This window comes from Trichoderma harzianum, assembly GCF_003025095.1.
Source record: "Trichoderma harzianum CBS 226.95 unplaced genomic scaffold M431scaffold_4, whole genome shotgun sequence".
NCBI classification, from domain to species: domain Eukaryota; kingdom Fungi; phylum Ascomycota; class Sordariomycetes; order Hypocreales; family Hypocreaceae; genus Trichoderma; species Trichoderma harzianum.
In genome coordinates, this window is record NW_020209252.1 from 1153633 (window position 1) to 1171390 (window position 17758).

The 17758-nt window shown below is 50.9% G+C and overlaps 5 protein-coding genes across 5 annotated transcripts; 2 read left to right on the top strand and 3 right to left on the bottom strand.

Annotated features, from left to right (window-relative positions):
• Nucleotides 1-5275: 5275 nt before the first annotated feature.
• M431DRAFT_493086 (hypothetical protein) lies at nt 5276-7555 on the bottom strand (the record flags this gene model as incomplete). Its single annotated transcript, XM_024917070.1, has 6 exons — nt 5276-6049; nt 6109-6518; nt 6584-6968; nt 7028-7177; nt 7239-7320; nt 7416-7555. The coding sequence occupies 6 exons, from the start codon at nt 7553-7555 to the stop codon at nt 5276-5278; spliced, it is 1941 nt and encodes a 646-aa protein (XP_024776290.1).
• A 1042-nt stretch (nt 7556-8597) lies between these two features.
• M431DRAFT_493087 (hypothetical protein) lies at nt 8598-9183 on the top strand (the record flags this gene model as incomplete). The annotated part of the gene is made up of 3 exons (XM_024917071.1): nt 8598-8634; nt 8708-9004; nt 9080-9183. 3 exons carry the CDS (start codon nt 8598-8600, stop codon nt 9181-9183), a joined length of 438 nt encoding a protein of 145 aa, XP_024776291.1.
• A 625-nt stretch (nt 9184-9808) lies between these two features.
• M431DRAFT_480270 (hypothetical protein) lies at nt 9809-11477 on the bottom strand (the record flags this gene model as incomplete). Its single annotated transcript, XM_024915849.1, has 3 exons — nt 9809-10827; nt 10907-11247; nt 11320-11477. 3 exons carry the CDS (start codon nt 11475-11477, stop codon nt 9809-9811), a joined length of 1518 nt encoding a protein of 505 aa, XP_024776292.1.
• A 1783-nt stretch (nt 11478-13260) lies between these two features.
• Nucleotides 13261-14081, top strand: M431DRAFT_493089 (hypothetical protein; the record flags this gene model as incomplete). The annotated part of the gene is made up of 3 exons (XM_024917072.1): nt 13261-13336; nt 13429-13812; nt 13894-14081. The coding sequence occupies 3 exons, from the start codon at nt 13261-13263 to the stop codon at nt 14079-14081; spliced, it is 648 nt and encodes a 215-aa protein (XP_024776293.1).
• Nucleotides 14082-15462: 1381 nt separating this feature from the next.
• Nucleotides 15463-17664, bottom strand: M431DRAFT_80399 (hypothetical protein; the record flags this gene model as incomplete). Its single annotated transcript, XM_024922938.1, has 1 exon — nt 15463-17664. The coding sequence occupies one exon, from the start codon at nt 17662-17664 to the stop codon at nt 15463-15465; it is 2202 nt and encodes a 733-aa protein (XP_024776294.1).
• Between the last annotated feature and the right edge of the window lie 94 nt (nt 17665-17758).

Consider the following 17758-nt stretch of genomic DNA (forward strand, 5'->3'; position numbering starts at 1 on the left):
ATTTCATGAACTGAGCAGTCGGTAATTGCCAAGTGTTTGTAAGGTGCTCAGCCGCGCTGACAGTCCAAAGTAGAAGCTCCCAGGGCTTTCGGGTTCGGGATAAATCTCATCAAATCTTTGTTTCCACGTATTATACCTGGCAAGTACAGGTACCAAGTCAGCCCTGAGGATGGGTCCTCGCCAACCAACTAAGGTAGCGTCCATGTACTGTGCCCTATTACTGTACTCGTACTCATATGCTGTCAATACCGTATGACTGGCACGCCGATGAGCCACAGACGGCATACGCAAGAAGGATGGACAGCACAGCACAGCACAGAAGGAAAAAGATAGCACGAATAAGAAAAAAAGGGAACCGTGCTCATCGACATGGCTCCAACGGGCCAGCGGCTACACAGAGCAGCGGCTGTCGGTCGGTGCTCCCAATAGAAGCCTCTAGGACGAGGCGCCAAGCATCTTCGGAATGTTTGCAGACCCTGCCCAAGTCATGTATGATGATGATGGTTTGTCGGGGGTCTCACAGAGTCAGTTCTGCTAATCCTCTGCCTCCCGCGGATCCAGCATCCAGCATCCTTGGCACGCCAGCAATGTTGCACTCGGTGCTTCTTGCCCGAAGTCTTGAGCACGCATACCGCTTCTATGGCGCATGTCTGTACAAATAGTTTGGTTGAGTTAGTCATACCATCTATTACCGGCCGGGCTTGTAGGTAATAGCGAGGCATCACAAGCAAATAGGTGAATGATAACTGCCGACAAACCCATGGGATGGGACTGTAAGCATCAGCACGAATCATGCCAAAGCTATGGGCATGTCAATCAATGACATGTCGTTGCCACGGGACAGGTGCGAATCCTGGAGTAAACTCGTCAATCCTCTACTACCTACGTATAACACTTTATCAACTGATTGCATGTGAGGGCGTTTATTTTCCAAGACTACCAAGCATCATGTTCACGCACCCAACACCCTTCCCCCCACGCCCAAGAAAACAACACCCTTTGACATTTGATGTCATGGCACGGGAACAGCTCACGAACCAAGACAAGGAAAAAAAAAAAAAAAAAAAAAAAAAAATTCAACAAAGCCAAGAAAAAAGCTCTTGGCTTAGACGGCCCGTCGAATCTCATTCGACTTGCCCGCCGCCAAGACGGCAGTCGGAAAGTAGGCCAAGTAGCCAAGCCCACGGGACGGTGGCAGTGTTTATTTTAGACTTAACTCGGCCGCTGTAGCGGAACGGCATCTGGCATGTCGAGAGAGAAGTACTGAAATGAAGTGAATGAAACTCTAAGGAGGAAATGCTACTATCGAGATAAGGTTTTGAGACAACACCCGTTTTTGGAAATCAGGCGAGGCAATGCCCACAGCCTCGTTTGCTTCGTCATTGACTTCATCTCTCTCTGTCTCTATTTTCTTCATTTTTTTAATTTGAAATTTCCCGCTTTTCCCTTTCCAATTGGCGTCTTGGAAATTTCATTTTTCTTAGCACAGGTCTTGGTACGCTCGCGCAAGTACAGATACATGCAGTACGTACTTTTTTACCGATTCCAGGCCCGTGGACCCCGTAAGTGCATTCAGGCGCCATCACCGTGGGCACAAATCCAACCCACTTGCTCCGTCATTGAGCGAAAAAAGAGAGACATATTCGTACGGTAAGAAGAAAATAAGGGCTAGGTAGAGCTATTCACCTAACTAAACACGTCCCCCGCGCGAACTGCTTCTTGCCTTGTCCTCCATGCTCGTACCACCCAACCGCAGCATGCATGAGCATCAAAGAGGAGCGGAAAAAGGACCCTGGATTGGGGAAAAGGACCATTCCAATGCTAGCTGTCCGACTCCATAGTTTGATGCACGAGGACTGAGGAGAAGAACACAAGAGAAGATGCCAGCAAGGACTGGGGAAGGCCGCTAGAATGAGTTTGGTCTAAGTTGCCAATAATCAATACCGATACTACCGAGTTGGTAAGCAAAAGAGGCGGGAAACGGAGCAGAACGAGAAGAAAATAAAAATCAAATCGAATTGAGTCGTAGCAACATACTTCGTACTGTAGCTAGACTAACATGCAAAACCGGCATCACGAAGCGGTATGCAATTTACAGAAGCCCCGAGTTATCGCCTCGGAAGCACATACGCGCTCATTGCCATGCCCCCGAATTATCCAGCGTAGATTAATTAAATGATTAATCAATCAATCATTTAATTAATAGGGTAGTGCTCCTGATTTAGCCACAATATAACGCCTGCAGCGACAATCGTCCGTCCCCTCTTTGCTTGAGTCGCACAAACCCCAAAGTTTAACACGCTCGCCTCTCATCCTCACTTCTTACTCGCATGAGCTCCTGCTCACCCTGTCACCTTTCCCCCTCCTCTTTCTCTCTCGCTAAACTCGGTGCAGTACATAGTCTACATGCGAGTGTAAATCTCCCATTTTCCCTTCATGGATTGTTACATGCATGACCCCAAATAGAAGAAATAATAGAGCCGACTATCAATCATCCTATACTCGTGCACCGCATCCTTTCCGTGTTGGACAGCACATGCATATCCCCCTCCCCCATGCAAAGAAACACCAAGCAATGCAAAGCAGCAACAAAAAATGACAAAGCGGAAAAACAGAAACAACGCTATCCCTGCATCCTAAAACCTTTATCGCCAACCCTCCGATTCTGGCCCATTCTCATCCCTCCTCCTCTTTCGTTGCCTTCTATCCCACTCAGGCGGCCTCCAACTATGCCTCACTTGACCACTGCACTGCACATACAGGTACGTGCATGCGTACACGTATGTACGAAAACAACCCTAGCCCAGAGCCGCCCCTCGCCCATGAACGTCATTTCACATATAGTATTGGTTTTGAGACTCCGTCCACACACGTATTTCCCGCTTGGCGCATCCCCGAGTTTGAGCCAGATGCCGAAGAGGGGGGGACGGGTTGATACTTTGACGCCCAGAAACATCAGAGCATTTTTACTTTATTTTTCCATCCCGTTGAGATGAACAAGCTACGAGTACATATGATAGAACTGCTCTACGGATGAATCTTAGACGTACAAAGCACATACAGAGCAAGTCCCCAGTATATTCAGAGCCCAACGGAGAGATATCCACTCACCCCAGGCCTGTTGCTCAAAGCGTCGCTGTTATGATCTCATAGGTCAGATAGCCTTCGGCTCAATCATCCCCCCCATCTTATGCCCATAGCCTCGGATCCCGTATCGTGCGGACCAAGGTCAAAAGGAAGAAAAAGAAAAAAAAAAAGAAAAAAAAAAAGAGCCTATTCTTATTCAAGTTACATTTCCCTTTCACACAAGGTTATTACCAACTACAACTACTCCGCTACTCCGTCCGCCCTATTGCTTCATAATTCCTGGTCTTGTACTATTACTTCGTACCTACATAGAATCTCACTCTGGCCCTTTTGTAAGCAACTCCAATCAATCCCCTGAGCTTTATTCCGTCCTTTTCTCTCCTCTTCTCGTCTCTTCTCGTCTCTCCACTCTCACCATGTAATACCCCGACCGCCACTCGCATGCTACCTGTATGTACAGACTTACTCAGACGTGGGAAGTGCCGGGGGTGTATCATGCCCGCCACCGTACCGTACCGTGGAACTGCGGATCTAAGCGGCGCGAGTGAGACGATGCTGAGCTTGCCCAGCTCCTCCGTTTTGTCGATCTGCGTGCTTTTCCGGGTCTCCTCTCCTGATGTCACAATCTAGGGTCTACATACTGAGCACAAAACAACGACGAACAACAAAGGGACCTGTCATCAAAGTTCTTGTTGCCCTTCCCCCCTTTCCCTGATTCCTGCATCCCCGTCCCTCTCCGATCCTCTCTATCAAATGCCTCTTTTCAATTTCAATTTTCCGGCTTTGTCAACGCTCGTGCCGTCCTCCTCACATCTCAGTGGCTCCCTCCCGTTCGTCGCTCGCCTGTTGTTTGTGCTCGGATAACGCAGACCAGCATCCCCGGGTTCCCTTCCTGTTGGGAACTTCAGCCTGGGGAGGGGTTCCTTTGACGCAAGTATAGCCGCCCATGGGATCACTGACCATACATACATAGCTTCGAAGGAAACCCCCCCGGCATGTAGACTTAGACACCGATTCTTGGCCCTGATAGCCGACACGTCGCGTCTTGGTGCTGCCGGCTATCGTCACTGGGCATGCGGCCTCAGAAGCTACATCGTTCCTGGGCGATGAATTGCGCGCGCATTTCTTATCCATTGGTTCTAGACTTCAGCCTGTGCGTCGTGCAGTGGCATCTCCGGGCATACCTCTCGACAGCCTCTCAGAAATCCGCATGCTCATGCTCTTGTCTCGTTCGTTCGTCTGCCACATGGCCCAAGCTTTTGAACCCCCCGCCCAGACCAGGCACGGAACGCGGGTAGGGACATTTTGTGTCAGGGGTCTGCGTGGGTGATAACGCGCCTCGAAAGCCTCGCCAGCCAACAAACTGGATTATTGGCAGGATGCATCTCAGATCACATCGTGAGACATTTTCTTCTAGATTGAGCAGCTCCCTGGCATGTGCTGCCTACCCGAGCCGCAAGGGTTGGTTGACATACAGCTGACACTGAGAAAGGATATGGGCTTCCCCCCAGCGTCGGAAAGCGGTATCTTTCTTTTGCTCTGATTTAAACATTCCATGCTCCTCTTTGCGCGTGGCGCCTCCCTAATCTCCTCCGTACTGTACTGTACATGTACATCGTGCCGGTTGACATGGGCCGGGCTTCATTCATTCGCCTTGTCTTTTTTTCCTATCCCCCTTCACACCACCATCCGTAATCGTCACTGCCGTGGTAATGCAGTAACGGTCTCACCGACCGTTCTAGAAATCACTAACGTCGTGTTCCCCCTACGTCTCTTAGCTCACCAATCTTGTTGCCTTCTTGGAGCGGTGAGCGCAATTCTCACTGTCGCGCCGGAGATTGCTTCTCCACACAATTAATGGAAATGATAGTCTCAGCCTACATCATGATAATGTATCCCGAGTAGCGTACTGTAGGAGCGTAGTATCCGATTGGAGATGGCTGCACACGAGCCCGTTTCAAGACTTTCTGTTGGACGCCCCTTTAAACGCTGCTTCGTTGGCAAAAGTATACTTGTACACACTTCGATAAGGAGTCTATCCGCCGGAGGGGGGTTTGTCAATGATGCTTCGTATCTGATGTGTCTCAATTGTGCCGAGATGATTTCTTGTAAGTGCTCACAATCCGGCCACTTGGCACGACAAAGTCGAGTTGAGATGGACGCGCTAGTTTTGAGACTCGGCAAAGGCCTAATTTTGGTCTCTTGTCTTGCTGATATTCTCGGGCGCATCTGAGACTTTGACTTTAGAGACTTTGGACACGAGATCGGCCAATCTATTTCCTGGATGGAGAGGGAGAGGGTCTAGAAGCTGCTTGGAATTCTCTTTGGCAGTCTTCATAGGGGATGGTGAGACGGCAGCCTCATCCACCAAGTTTTCCAGTTTCTTAAAATAGTCCTTCTCCTTGATGTGCTTCGTCAGATACAGGATGGGATTGCTTGGTTGGTTCGGTTTCATGCGCTCCTTGATTGCTTCTTCATAGGCTCGGTCGTACACGTTGAAGTCGACTGCAGTAGGCGAGTCAGACACAACATCGGGTGTCTTCTCATCCATGGAAAAGGCATCCCTTGCACCCGTGCCGATGCCCAAGAATGGTGGCTCTTGTTCGCTAGTGGCGGTTTCCTGTTCTTGGACCTTTCCCTCTCCGGCTTCGGACGCAAGAATAGTCTTTTGTTGTGTGATGAGTGCCGCAATGTCGGCAACTGATGTGTTGGTGTTGGTAGTTTCCGTTGGTTTGCGCCACCCTTGTTCGCCTGTAGGCGGGGAAATGCCTTTCTTGCGTCTGCTAGCTATTAGGGAACACCTGAACCGATGAATGGCCTTCATTACACAGAGAAGATGGTTCATCTTTCTTGTAAAGGCACGGCTAAGCTCCAGCTCGTTCGGTGGCTCTACGGGGTTTGCACAGTTTTCTTCAGTTGAAAGCAATGGGTCGGTCCCCTCCTTGGTCACCCAGGGATGTTCCTGTGAAAAAGTAAGCATTTAGATTGTGCCTGGTTGATTCTGAGAGCATTGCTACTTACTCGAAGCTCTGGCATGGTGATTCGTGTTTCCGGGTTCTTGTCCAGTAGCCTGCCCATCAGGTCGACAAAGGACGGAGACTCATCTTTTGGTAGTTCTGGCTCCTCGGTCTTGATGGCTTCGTAAATCTCAAGCATGGCCTCCTTGTTGAAAGGGATTCTGCCGTACTTGAGACAGTAAAGAGTGACGCCCATGGACCAGATGTCTGCAGCCGTTCCGGAAACCTTGTCATGCTTGCTACACAATTCAGGAGGCAAAAAGGCAGGCGATCCAGCAGACTTGGCTGTTCTCATGTTGGTTGGCTTCTCAAACATTTCCGAGACTCCAAAGTCAACAACTTTAAGGACATCATCTTCTGACAGCAGGAGGTTGTCAGGTTTAATATCACGGTGAATGACGCCTTGGGCATGCACTGTGAAAACGTTAGCTATAGTCGCTACAATTCAAGAAGGAACTGAAACCGTGTGCTTGACTTACGGTACTCAATCCCTAATATCAAATCTCGGAACCAAAATCTGCACTCCTCGTCAGGATATGGCTCTGCCTGTTCGCCTAAGCCGACCTTCATAATGACCCCCTTCTTGCACATCTCCATGACGATGTATAGAGAGTCTTCATCCGGATCATCGAGTACCTCGATAAGCTGGGCCAAGTTTGGGTGATTGAGTTTCTTCATAATTGCAATCTCCTCTCGGATGTAGAATAGTGCATCGTTCTTTTCACTGTCTCTCAACCCCATGAGCTGGGAAGGCATGATGCCTCCCCTACCAGGCATACGTCGTGCTGATCCGCCAGGGCCTTGACGCATGGCCATGGACTGTGCGCGTCTTCGTAGGCGGACTTTGGAGAACTCTTTGACAGCCTACAGACTCATTATAAGCAAGAGAGGGGGCCTAAGAAGTTTAAAAGGGTGAGACTCACAAACTCATTCCCAAACTGATCTGTCGCCAGGTGAACAGCGCCGTAAGAGCCTCGCCCGATTTCCTCTTGTATCACATATTGGTTTATTCTATGGTGAGTTCGACCATCGGTTTCATCATTGGAGAACTCGACACGGGCGTCCAGAGTTTCCTGTTTTGAGAAATTAGTTTACTTTTACAGATCAATCAACTGATGAACAGAGAATAATTACTTTGATCTCACGATGTGCACTCGGAGTGCGTTTATGTTGTCTTATTGGACTTGCGAAGCCATGAAGACGAACGGGTTCAGTGCTAGAGCATGCGAAGAAGATATCAGCACTCGCGACAAACCACACAGCGACGATGAGGCTCAGGTCATCCTCCTCGAAGCTTGATAGTTTACTTACACGGCAGATGCCAGAGAGGGCCGATCTTCCGGTACATCGTCGCGATCGTTGACGGTGAGTCTGGGCGACTGAAGCCCGATCGGAGGCGCCGATTTGACGCTCTTGACGCCGTAACCGGGTGACTGTGGAGGCGTCTCCATTATGGCGATAGAATGCGCAACTGGGTGTCAACAAGAGGAAGTTCACAGATCTAAGATGCAGATCTGGCGACAAAAGTCGTAGTGAGGTTGAGGAGCCGGCAAATACTCTCGGCCTCCCCACTGCATGCCTTGCGCCACGTCAAAAGCACGGCAAGCAGTTCGCGCGCCAGGGCTGTTAAATATGTGGTGAGGCTGAAGTCGAGCCAGCCCACCCATTGGAGGGGTAGAAGAATGATGGCTGCATTTGCATCCTCTGTTAAGCGGGGGCGTCAAATGCTAGCACTCGATTGGTAGCGCACATGTCGAAAATCAGCCCGCAGCACTAATAATAGCCTGTCACTGCTTATCATAAGGCAATACGCGTTATTATCCATTCTTGAGAGTTATGTAGTTGCAATATCTATATCAGGATTTACATTCAAGTTACTTGATGAATGAGCTGTCATGTCTGGTACTGAGTTTACAGCGACCGGGAAGACACGAGGTGGTTGGCTAAGTTGGTATAAGCCAGTGAGTGACAGACAGGTATAATAACATGGTTATATCAGCCTCACCAATCTATGACTTGTCCAACATGCCTCTGAGTTTGACCCAACGAGACTAAATTCTATTTTATGATGTACTGTATAGACGATGGAGAAGTATCATGTAGTAAAGCTTCACGAATAGGCACCAGCTTTTCCTCAATCATGTTAGGCCTTGATCGCTACAGGCATCCATAGTGGACTCCAGCAGTGGACACCCCGCCATCTTTACTGAGCTCTCCCACTCAACTGTAGCTGCCAGTGGATTAGATAACCGAGGCCAGCTGCCCCCCCTTGGACCCTGGAACGACGACACTCCAACACCAAAGCCGCCACTTCTCGACGGAGCTCGTTCGTCCTGCGAGACGATACGACAGCATCTATCTTCCGTGCCCGGCCATTGATCTGGCGCGTCTAGTGTCTAACCTCTGCTCTTGAGTCGCCGACATCGCCCCCCTTACGAAACCCAATAAAACAAACCAGAATCATAACATATTCCGCGCGACAAGCTGCTCAACATGGTTGTCTACTCCTTCTATATCTTCGACCGCCACAGTACGTCTCTCAACCTCTCCAGCTGCAACATCCTTCTTCACATTCACCCGATTCTAATCGTCCAATCTTCCAGCCGAATGCGTCTACGTCAAGTCGTGGATGGCGGCCGAGGGCCCCGGAGCCGCGCCCGTCCTGTCCGCCTCCTCGGACGACGCCAAGCTCGTCTTCGGAACCGTCTTCTCCCTCCGCAACATGGTCCGCAAGCTCGGCGGCGACGACGACGCCTTCATCAGCTACCGCACGGGGCAGTACAAGCTGCATTTCTACGAGACGCCCGCAAACCTTCGCTTCGTCATGCTTACGGACACGGGCTCGGCCAGCATGCGGAATGTGCTGCATCAGATTTACATCAATCTATGGGTGGAATATGGTATGTATTTGCGGTTTCTTTATGGATGGCGCCCTTTTATTGCAAACTAATGGCTAATATGTTTGGTTGTGACAGTCGTCAAGAACCCTCTTGCACCAGTCGAGCACAAGGGGGGTGCGGGTGTCAATAACGAGCTTTTTGAACTTGGCCTGGACCAGTTCATAAGGGGCATGATGTGAGCACACGGCATACTGTAAAGCTTCACAGGTGGAACGAAACATTTAAAGTGCGGAGACTACAAGCAGTAACGACGATGGCGACCTCTCTAATGCTCACGAAATGAGAGCTTTCAGGCGCTGATCCGCCACACTTCCCTAGCTCGTAGCTGGGGCACTACGGAATCTGGCCGCCTCTGGTCAAAATACCTGTACCTGAAAGAGAGGAGAGGTGTAAGCGACGAGGCGTTTGTGGGGATGGACGATTCAGGAAGCTCTCTTTGGGTAGCATTGGAGAATCCGCGGGTTGTGGCACCCAGACAAACCTGTCTGTGGTTGGAGCCGTAGAATCTGGGGCACAGGCGCGCAAAAGAGATACTACTCATCTTTAGAAGAGACCAAGCGCCAATCTCTGAGCGCCGGGGACAACGTGGGATATATCGTTATATGCCGTCTGCTAAGTTTGCCAACACCAATATAATACCAAAACAGGGAAGAAAGATAAAGCAAGAAACAAAACCATTAAATCTTTGTAGTCATCCGTCCCGCCCCTTGCAACCAAAATGATTACCAAACCTGTAGAATGCATCAAATCTTTACTCTTTACTATACAAGTATGCGCATTGTTGGTACCGTTTCCTATTCTCCCTCAAGCTCTCTTGTCCGCTGCCCTTGCCCATGCGCCTTCAAGGTCAGCAGTAGCCTGGGGCTCAACAATGACGACGCTGCTCTCGACCTGAGTTGACTGAGACTGGGTGTCTTCAGACTTGAGGTAAACGGCACTCTCCATGAGCCCATCTTCCTTCATTTCATTCTCCCAGTTGCTGGAGTATACAACTGCAGAGAAGGCCTCTAGATCGCGCACCGTCTCCATTTCTTGGAGATACTCATTTGGCATGCCGTTGCCAATGACATGAGCCTGTCGTGTCAATACAGAGAGAATCTTGGGTAGGAGAATGGCCCTGGTGCGCTTGAGGCTGGCCGTCGTTGCCACTGCTGTGGGGGCATCGTCCAGAGAAAACTCAAAAGCCTCGGTAGCCAGCTTCTTATCCACTAGCAACGAGAATCCAGAGTCGAGAATCAGGGTCAGAACGTGTGAAAAGGCCGGTGATTCGATCAGGTCAGCCGTCTCATCGAGCAGCCGCCTCAGTGCAGCGGGCGAAACCTGGGCGCCGTCCTGAGGGCCCATACCCGCGTCGTCCAAGATGCCAGACTCACGGATGACCTCGTCTTCCTTATCTTTCGGGGGCAATAGGAAGGCCAGCCAATCAGATCCCTTGCGTTCGTTGGAGGATCCTTCAATGAGCTTTCTGACCTCTGCGGTCAACTGAGAGACGCGATCAAAGGTGACAAGATCGCGGGGGCTGAGGCTGCCAAAGACGGTTCGTACAGAGCTCTCTACACGTTGCATGACTTCAATCCACCCCTTATTTAGCAACCACCAGCTAAAGGTCAGGTACTTGCGGTTCGTGTCGAAGTCGCTGCCGTATGTCTGGTTGGGGTTATCATCGTCATTGTTCTCAAGGTTGATGGTGGCCTGTTGGCTGCCAGTGGCGAGAGCAACAACGCTGGATAAATAGCTGCGTCGACCCAGCAGGTTTAGCTGGACTCTGGTGAGCATGGTAAGGAGGGCGAGTGTGTAGATGAGCGTGAATGATCTCGTAATGGCTGCATTAACCAGATATTGTCAGTATTTCTTCTTATTCTCACATGCGTCAGTATGGATAAATGAGCAAGTGGCGCGTACCGCTGATGGTGAGGTCATCCCACAGCTGCCTTTTGGTCTTTCGTGGTCTTGGAGGAGCGAGCTCCGATTGGGAACCATCTGTGGTGAAGGGCATGCCGATGTCAACAGGCACACTGATGGTGCTCTTGCTATCATCTTCGGTGAGGGTGGTATCGGCAATACTGGGCGGGCTAGTCGTCTGAATGCCCTTGAGGCTCCTTGCCGAGCTCTTGATCTGCTGGATCTCGTAGGTGATGCGCTCCGTGTTGAGGGCCGTGATGACGTTGCCGGTGGCGGTAGGCAGGAGAGCCAGGACGGTAAACGTGCAGTCTTCCTGGTTCTGCTCGAATCGACGGCGAAGACTAGAGTAGCCCGACTTGGTTGGCAACGAAGAGAGAGAGAGAGATAAACATGGTAAGACAGCCACAACTTACTTCTCCTTGGCGATTCGGTCGCTGCTCATGCGCTCGCGCGCATCGTTAATCTTGGACAGCACATACTGCGTCACGGCATAGCCAGCACCGACGACTCCAACGCCGATGGCAATTGGCGTCCGGTTCCGATGCAGCCAGCGCCGGGTTGAAGAAAACATGTTGGGCAGCGCTGCACAGGTCAGATCGGGTCGGGTCGAATCGAATCAGAGGGTCATGGATCAGCAATTCGGCGACATGAACGAAATATCTCGGGTTCCTGTGGGTTCGGGGAGAGACGCAAACTTTAAATAGCAGGCACAGCAGACGGGACACGTCGCACAGAGACTGCAGGGCCGTTGCAATGGAAAGTCGCGATGGTGGTTGAGATTGGAGCTCAACTGTGTTTGGTTCAATGTTTGCAGCGTGCCTCGGTTCTGCTCAGCGCCACGGGGCACCGGGGTCTCTAATTGGCGTCTTCGGCAAGGGGTCAATGGCACGAGCAAGGAGTACGCGGCAGGTACGGGTGCACTCGCGGCAGACAGCGCTAGTAGGGCTGTAGATACGGGTACTGGGCAAGTATCGCTCGGGACCCGTGCTGTAAGGCAGGCCCGCCGATTAGTATTCCGGGGGCCTGCTGGGTGTATGCACGCACTAATATGATGCTCTAGTTGCATGTGTTATTCTCAGATATTGATTGATTACTGCAATGACTTCACAGCTGGTGGGCTTCATGCAGGAAGAAACACACCCATCGGAACAATACCCATCTAGACAGAGATGCTTATTTCCTCGCGGATCTTCTTAAAGCTCCCGTCTTACCCGGAAGTGGAAGTCGTATGTTGAGAAAAGGTTTGGAGGTAGGGATTCCACAAAAGGGTGTCGCCTAGGATAATGCTCACGATGCAAGTACTATGTAATGATCAACTGATAGAAAGGATGTACTACCCTGAATGGTTTCAAGGCAAACAATATTCGGGGTCATCTACCTGCTGTACAATACTGGTAGCCATCTCATCCTCCTTCCTCGGTCAACGTTGAAACATTCAAGATTATCTCTTATCGCAGGTATGTACTCTGTACTCGTAGTCGTAGTAGCCAGCAGAGATTTGGGCTGGGCTGGGCTGAGCTCGAATGTCACTACGACAGTCGAGTTCCAGTGACGTGACTGTCGCATTTCCCGATCGATCCCCACGCCACAACTGGTGCCACTAGAGCTGAATTGGCACCAGGCAGTGCACCTTCAGCTGCTGTCCGTCAGTGCAGCGCAAGCAAGTTTAGTGGCATGCCAGGCCAGGCTTGCCAGGCTGCACTGCACCCAGCCAGTCACCGGCCGGCAAATAATACCTGCACCAGCCAAAAAGAAAACCACCCGGACAAGCATCATTCCTCCAAGGATGTTTAATTTTTTTTTTGCCCCTCTCCAGCTCTCTCACTCCCCCACCCCCTCGCTTCAATTGTCTGCTTGCATACCACAGGGCATAATTTTATTTTATTCTCATCTCGCTGCATTTTTCTTTATTTTTCGCCTCCTCCTTGGATTGCTCCCTGCAATCGCCCGCAGCGAATTCGGCACCTCCTTTGCTTTCCGCGTCTAGGCGCTGTGGCTGTCGCAAACTCCAACCTCCTGTCACTGGGTAGACGGTAGCACTGCTAGTCAAGCCTCGACATCTTGGTCTGGTGACTCCCTCTCCTGCTGACGACTCACCTCTTGACCGTGGCTCGTGTTTAAAAACATCCAGCAATGCGCCGATTCGCCCAGCAGTCGAGATAACACTGGCCCAATCCATTTCTTCTTCTTCGATTTCAGCGCTTCCCACTGGCGGTGACATCGATAATTGATCGCAGAGAGAGAGAGAGAGTCCAAGTCTGAAGCGAAAGAGGCAAAATTTTCTTCCTCGCTGCTTTCCCTTTCCGACCCTCCTTTTACCAGCCACGGCTACCTTGCTCCCCTGGAAAGAAGAAATGGATCAGCAAAAACCCCCGGAATTCATACTCGACGTTTTTACGGATCCTCGATCTGTTCGCGACGTGGTTAAAGGTACTTGATTGGCCTCGTCAGCCCTATGCGACAAGCGCCCCGTCGTCGTCGCATCAACAAGTCTCTTTCAGCTAACACAGCGAGCAACACAGGCATATTGCACACAATTTTCTTTAACCGATTCTTCCCTTCTCTCGCCCCCCGAACGCACGAGGTCTTGGATGTCACTCTTCCCTTCGTCAACGACGATGAGCTGGAGACGCTGATCGAGCAGCGCGCCTATGCGCTCGAGCGCCAGCTCGATGCCGAACGACTATCCAATTCAGGTGGCCAGGCCGGAGGCGCACCGGTCAAGGGAGACAGAATGAGCGGCCCTGGGATGGGAGACGGCGGTAGCGGAGGACGGGGCCAGATTACCGTCCAGTTCTTCGAGCGAAAACGCAAGAAGGCCTGGCCGTTTGGCCGCGCAGACGAGGAAGTCTGCTGGGAAACATGGACAATCAAAGTCACTGTCGCTGAACCGAGAACGGAAAACGGTATGTTTACTGCTGCATATAGCTCGAACGCCCAACTTTCCCCGAGCTCTCCCATACTAAGACAGAACCCGAAAAACGTAGAACGAGCCAAAGTCCGCAGAGCTATGGAGCAAACTCTCTTCGCCACGGCCATGAAAATCGTCACCTTTGTCAACACCCACAAAGACCACATCCCCCCGATCACCACCCAGGGCGGCAACCCTTTCCCCTATAAGATTAACCTCGAGTCCAAGGAGACCAGCTGGGCGTCTCGCATACGCATCTACTAGACCTAACACGAAACTGGACCACACAACTTTCTTTAAATGCCAAACTCTGAAGATTGACTTCTTCACACATCTTTCTTTACTTTTAACACCCGGTTTCTACGACAAACGAGCAACAATGACAAATAAAAGGGTCGACTGATAGATTTATTTTTTTGATTTCATGGGAGGGAAGCAAGGGCTGCGTCTGCGCCCAGTTGGGAATTTTTTTCGATGTAGGCAACTGTATATATGAGCTCTACACGAGGCGTTTTGGGTATCGGCATGAGAGAGACAAGACATTTTTTCTTTTCAACAAGCTTAATGTAACGAACGATCCAAAGGTAGATACCCCCCGAGTTCACACGACACACATGCACACAGTCATGTGCAATGTTATATGGAGCAGGCTGGGGGCGAAGGGGGGGAACACATGAGTGAACCAGGCTTAATGATGCGTGTTAGGCACGGCCTGAGCCACACATCTTACGCTGGTTAGTAGCTATCAAGCAAATAGATACAGACACGGCACTGGTGCAAACAATACATCGAATCTTGAAAGCAAGCAGTCAATTGAACTTGATATCAAAAAAAAAAAAAAAAAGTCAATCGCCTTTTGAAAAAAAAGGTACAACTAGAGAACCTACAGCACACATAAAGAGCAAAACACCCAAGCCTATCCGACAGGGGAATAATCCCAAAAGCGAATCCGTTCCCAATCCCTTAGTAGAAGAAGAAAAAGCCCAACAAGGAAATAAAATTCAAACATGAGCCAAGCCAAGTCTCTCACAAACCCCTTTAATACCAGTTCCCTAGGTACACACGCGCGTATGCGCATGTTTGTGAATCCAGACTCCATGCATCCAACCCATAGTCCGGTAAAGAAGTGAATACACACTCAATAGCAAAAGAATAAGAGAACCAATCAAGAGGGATAAAAAGAAAAAGAAGAAAAAAAAAAAACCATCAATCCCTTGCAATAAAGCCAAGTCCAAGTCCAAGCCTAGGCCCAGGCCATACCAGCTAAGCCAAGCTATCCCATTTCCCGGAATCGACCGTGGTCGTATTCCAATGCCGCAAAAACAAAGGTAAAAAAAAAGTTATACTATGTACTCAGAATCATCATTACCCATTAGGGAACAAGCCGTGAGGCCCAAGGGGAGAAGTTGGGCTTGCACGTAGAACTGCGAACCCCATCGCAGTCTAGAATCGCGTAACGTCAAATGCCAGTAATCGTCGTGTGAGTCGTGTGAAGGAAGCTTTGGTCGTGGTGTATAAAGTGCTGGACATTCGAAAAGGAAAGCAACCCTTGATCTGTTCTTCATTGGGCTCTATCTTTCCTCCTGTCTTCATCAATGTCATAAAAAAGTGATCGTCATCATTTGCCTTTCGCAAGCAACGTCTTCTAAAAGGTGGTTGAAAAGCTTCGACCCAAAGTAGGTTTCCCGCTCTGTTTCAGGCCTCTAGAGGGCTGTGAGCCAGATCCGATCTTCTCGAACCCCTGAAGGATATCAAGGCCGGTAAAGTCTGAGCCATCCACACCAGCCCCTGAAGCAAAGTCGTTGGGGTCGATGTGGAGAGATGGCCAGTCCCCGTCTCCTGGAAGCTCTATTAAGGAGACAAACTTGCTCGGGGATGCACCCCTGATGGGCGATCCTTGAAAGAGCTTGGACGGGGAGCCGAGGCCCTCAAAGGCTTTGCTTGGCGTTTCCAGAAACTGTGAAGGTGTATCAGGGGCCTTGAGCAAAGGCGCCGATGAGACAATCTTCTTGGAAGCTGACAAGTCTCCAATGGCTGATGAGGAAATAGATCGATCTAGGCGAGCGCGCTTGACAGAGCGCTTGATGGGTGAGCCAGCATCTGCACAGCCGATGCTATCGAAAACATTCTCATCATCCACCGGTAGATCTTGGAAGATGTCAAAGTCGGGAATATGGCTGGCGTTGGGGGTGTCAAAGCTGAAGAGGTTATCATCAAGGCGGAAGGCAGGACTCCACGGCAGGCTGTCATCATTGGAAAGGTTGGCTACTCGTCGCAGGGGAGATTGCAGCAAGTGGCGGACCTTGGCGCGGTGGATGCGTAGATTCGTGTTGGGAGAAACTGAGGGTGGCGGCTGCACGATGGCCTTGGCCTTCTTAACGATGGGAGTGAGAGGAGGTGGCATCTGGTTGTCGTGGGACTGTCGGAAAGGAGACGATGAATTGAGTCCATAGTTGGAAAATGAACGGCTCTTAGTCGGGCTAAAAGGAGAAGATCCCCTGAGCCGTGCAATCTCCTCCTCGGCGCGGCCGCGCTTGATTCGGTGCCGGTCAGCCTCAGATGTGAAGAAAGCTGACCTGGTTGCGTTCGGGCGCATGGCAGATGACTCGAGAGAGGAGATGTAGCCGCTGTCATCCATGGAAGCGAACTTGCGCTTGTGAGTCCTAGTCACAGACGAGGCAGGATTGCGGCTCATAGGAGGTGGTGTGCCATTTCGTCGCTCTGGTCGAGGTACAGGTGGAGTTGAGTGTAAAGCTGCAGGTAGAGGCGAGAAGAAGGACGATTCCAATGGCAATTCGTTGTCAAGACCCTTTTCCACCAGGTCCTCAGCAGGCGCATTGTCAGACACGAGGATGGTGGCATCTGAGGAAGGCTCCAAGGGCATGGACAAGGTCGCCTGAGAAGTCGGAAGAGGGGGGAGGCTGTTCGCGTGCTGCGGCTGGTGATGATGCATAGGAGCCGGGGGTGGCAGTGAAGGCTCGGGCATCAGTGCTGGCGTTGGTCGAGAGGGCTCTAGACGAGTTGACATGACGGGGAGGTTCTCTGCAGTTGGGACCGATTTGCGTGTTGGCTTCTCCTTGAGGAACTGGAACTCGGTGCCGGGCTCAATACCCCAGTAGTTTCCCTTGCCGGGGTCGTCCTTTGGTCGTTCGATCTTGATAAAGTTCTTGTGCAAGCTCAGGTTATGTCGAATGCTGTTTTGCCATCCTGCGTCGTTGGGGTTGTAGAAGGAATAGTTGTCGCTGATCCACTTGTAAATCTGAGCAAGGGTGAGACGACGCTTTGAGGACCGTAGAATGGCCATTCCAATGAGTTGTGCGTAGCTGTGAGGTGGTTTTGTACCATCGTCGGTGATGGGTGGGAACGAATCGTGCGGTGGTAGTGATTGCTCCTCGGCCTTGGATTTCTTGTTGACTCGAGCCTCCTTGATTGGTGCCGCCTCCATCAGTCCCTTCCTCCCACTTGGATCCTGGTAGTACTGCTCCACTGAGATATTAATAGCCGGAGGTGCCGGGAAGATCTGTGGGTGAACATTTTCCTTGCCGAAGGCGTTGGGATCCGTGAGCGGTGGCTTCTGTAGGCCTGTCTTGAAGTTGGAGAGCTGCGGCTTCTTTTGCAGCGAATCCGTCACCGGGGCCTTGTCGGTGGGAGGCGCCATTGAGATGCCGTTAAACTTGTTGAGGCCGTGTGAGGGTTTGAGCGGCGCTCTGGGTGTCTTGTTCTTGAAGGGAGAGAATTTGCTGCCGTGAGATGATGATGCGGGCTCGAGAATGACGTTTGAGCTTGAATTACCAAGGGGACGGCGAATAGGCCTGGATGGATTCGGCATGGGTGCGTGGCTGGTCATGGGTGCTGGTGCTTCGTTCTCGAAAAACATGTCGTCATTAAAAACTTCAAGCGGCCTGGAGGAGCCGTAAAAGCGCGTCGGCTGGGCCATTTCG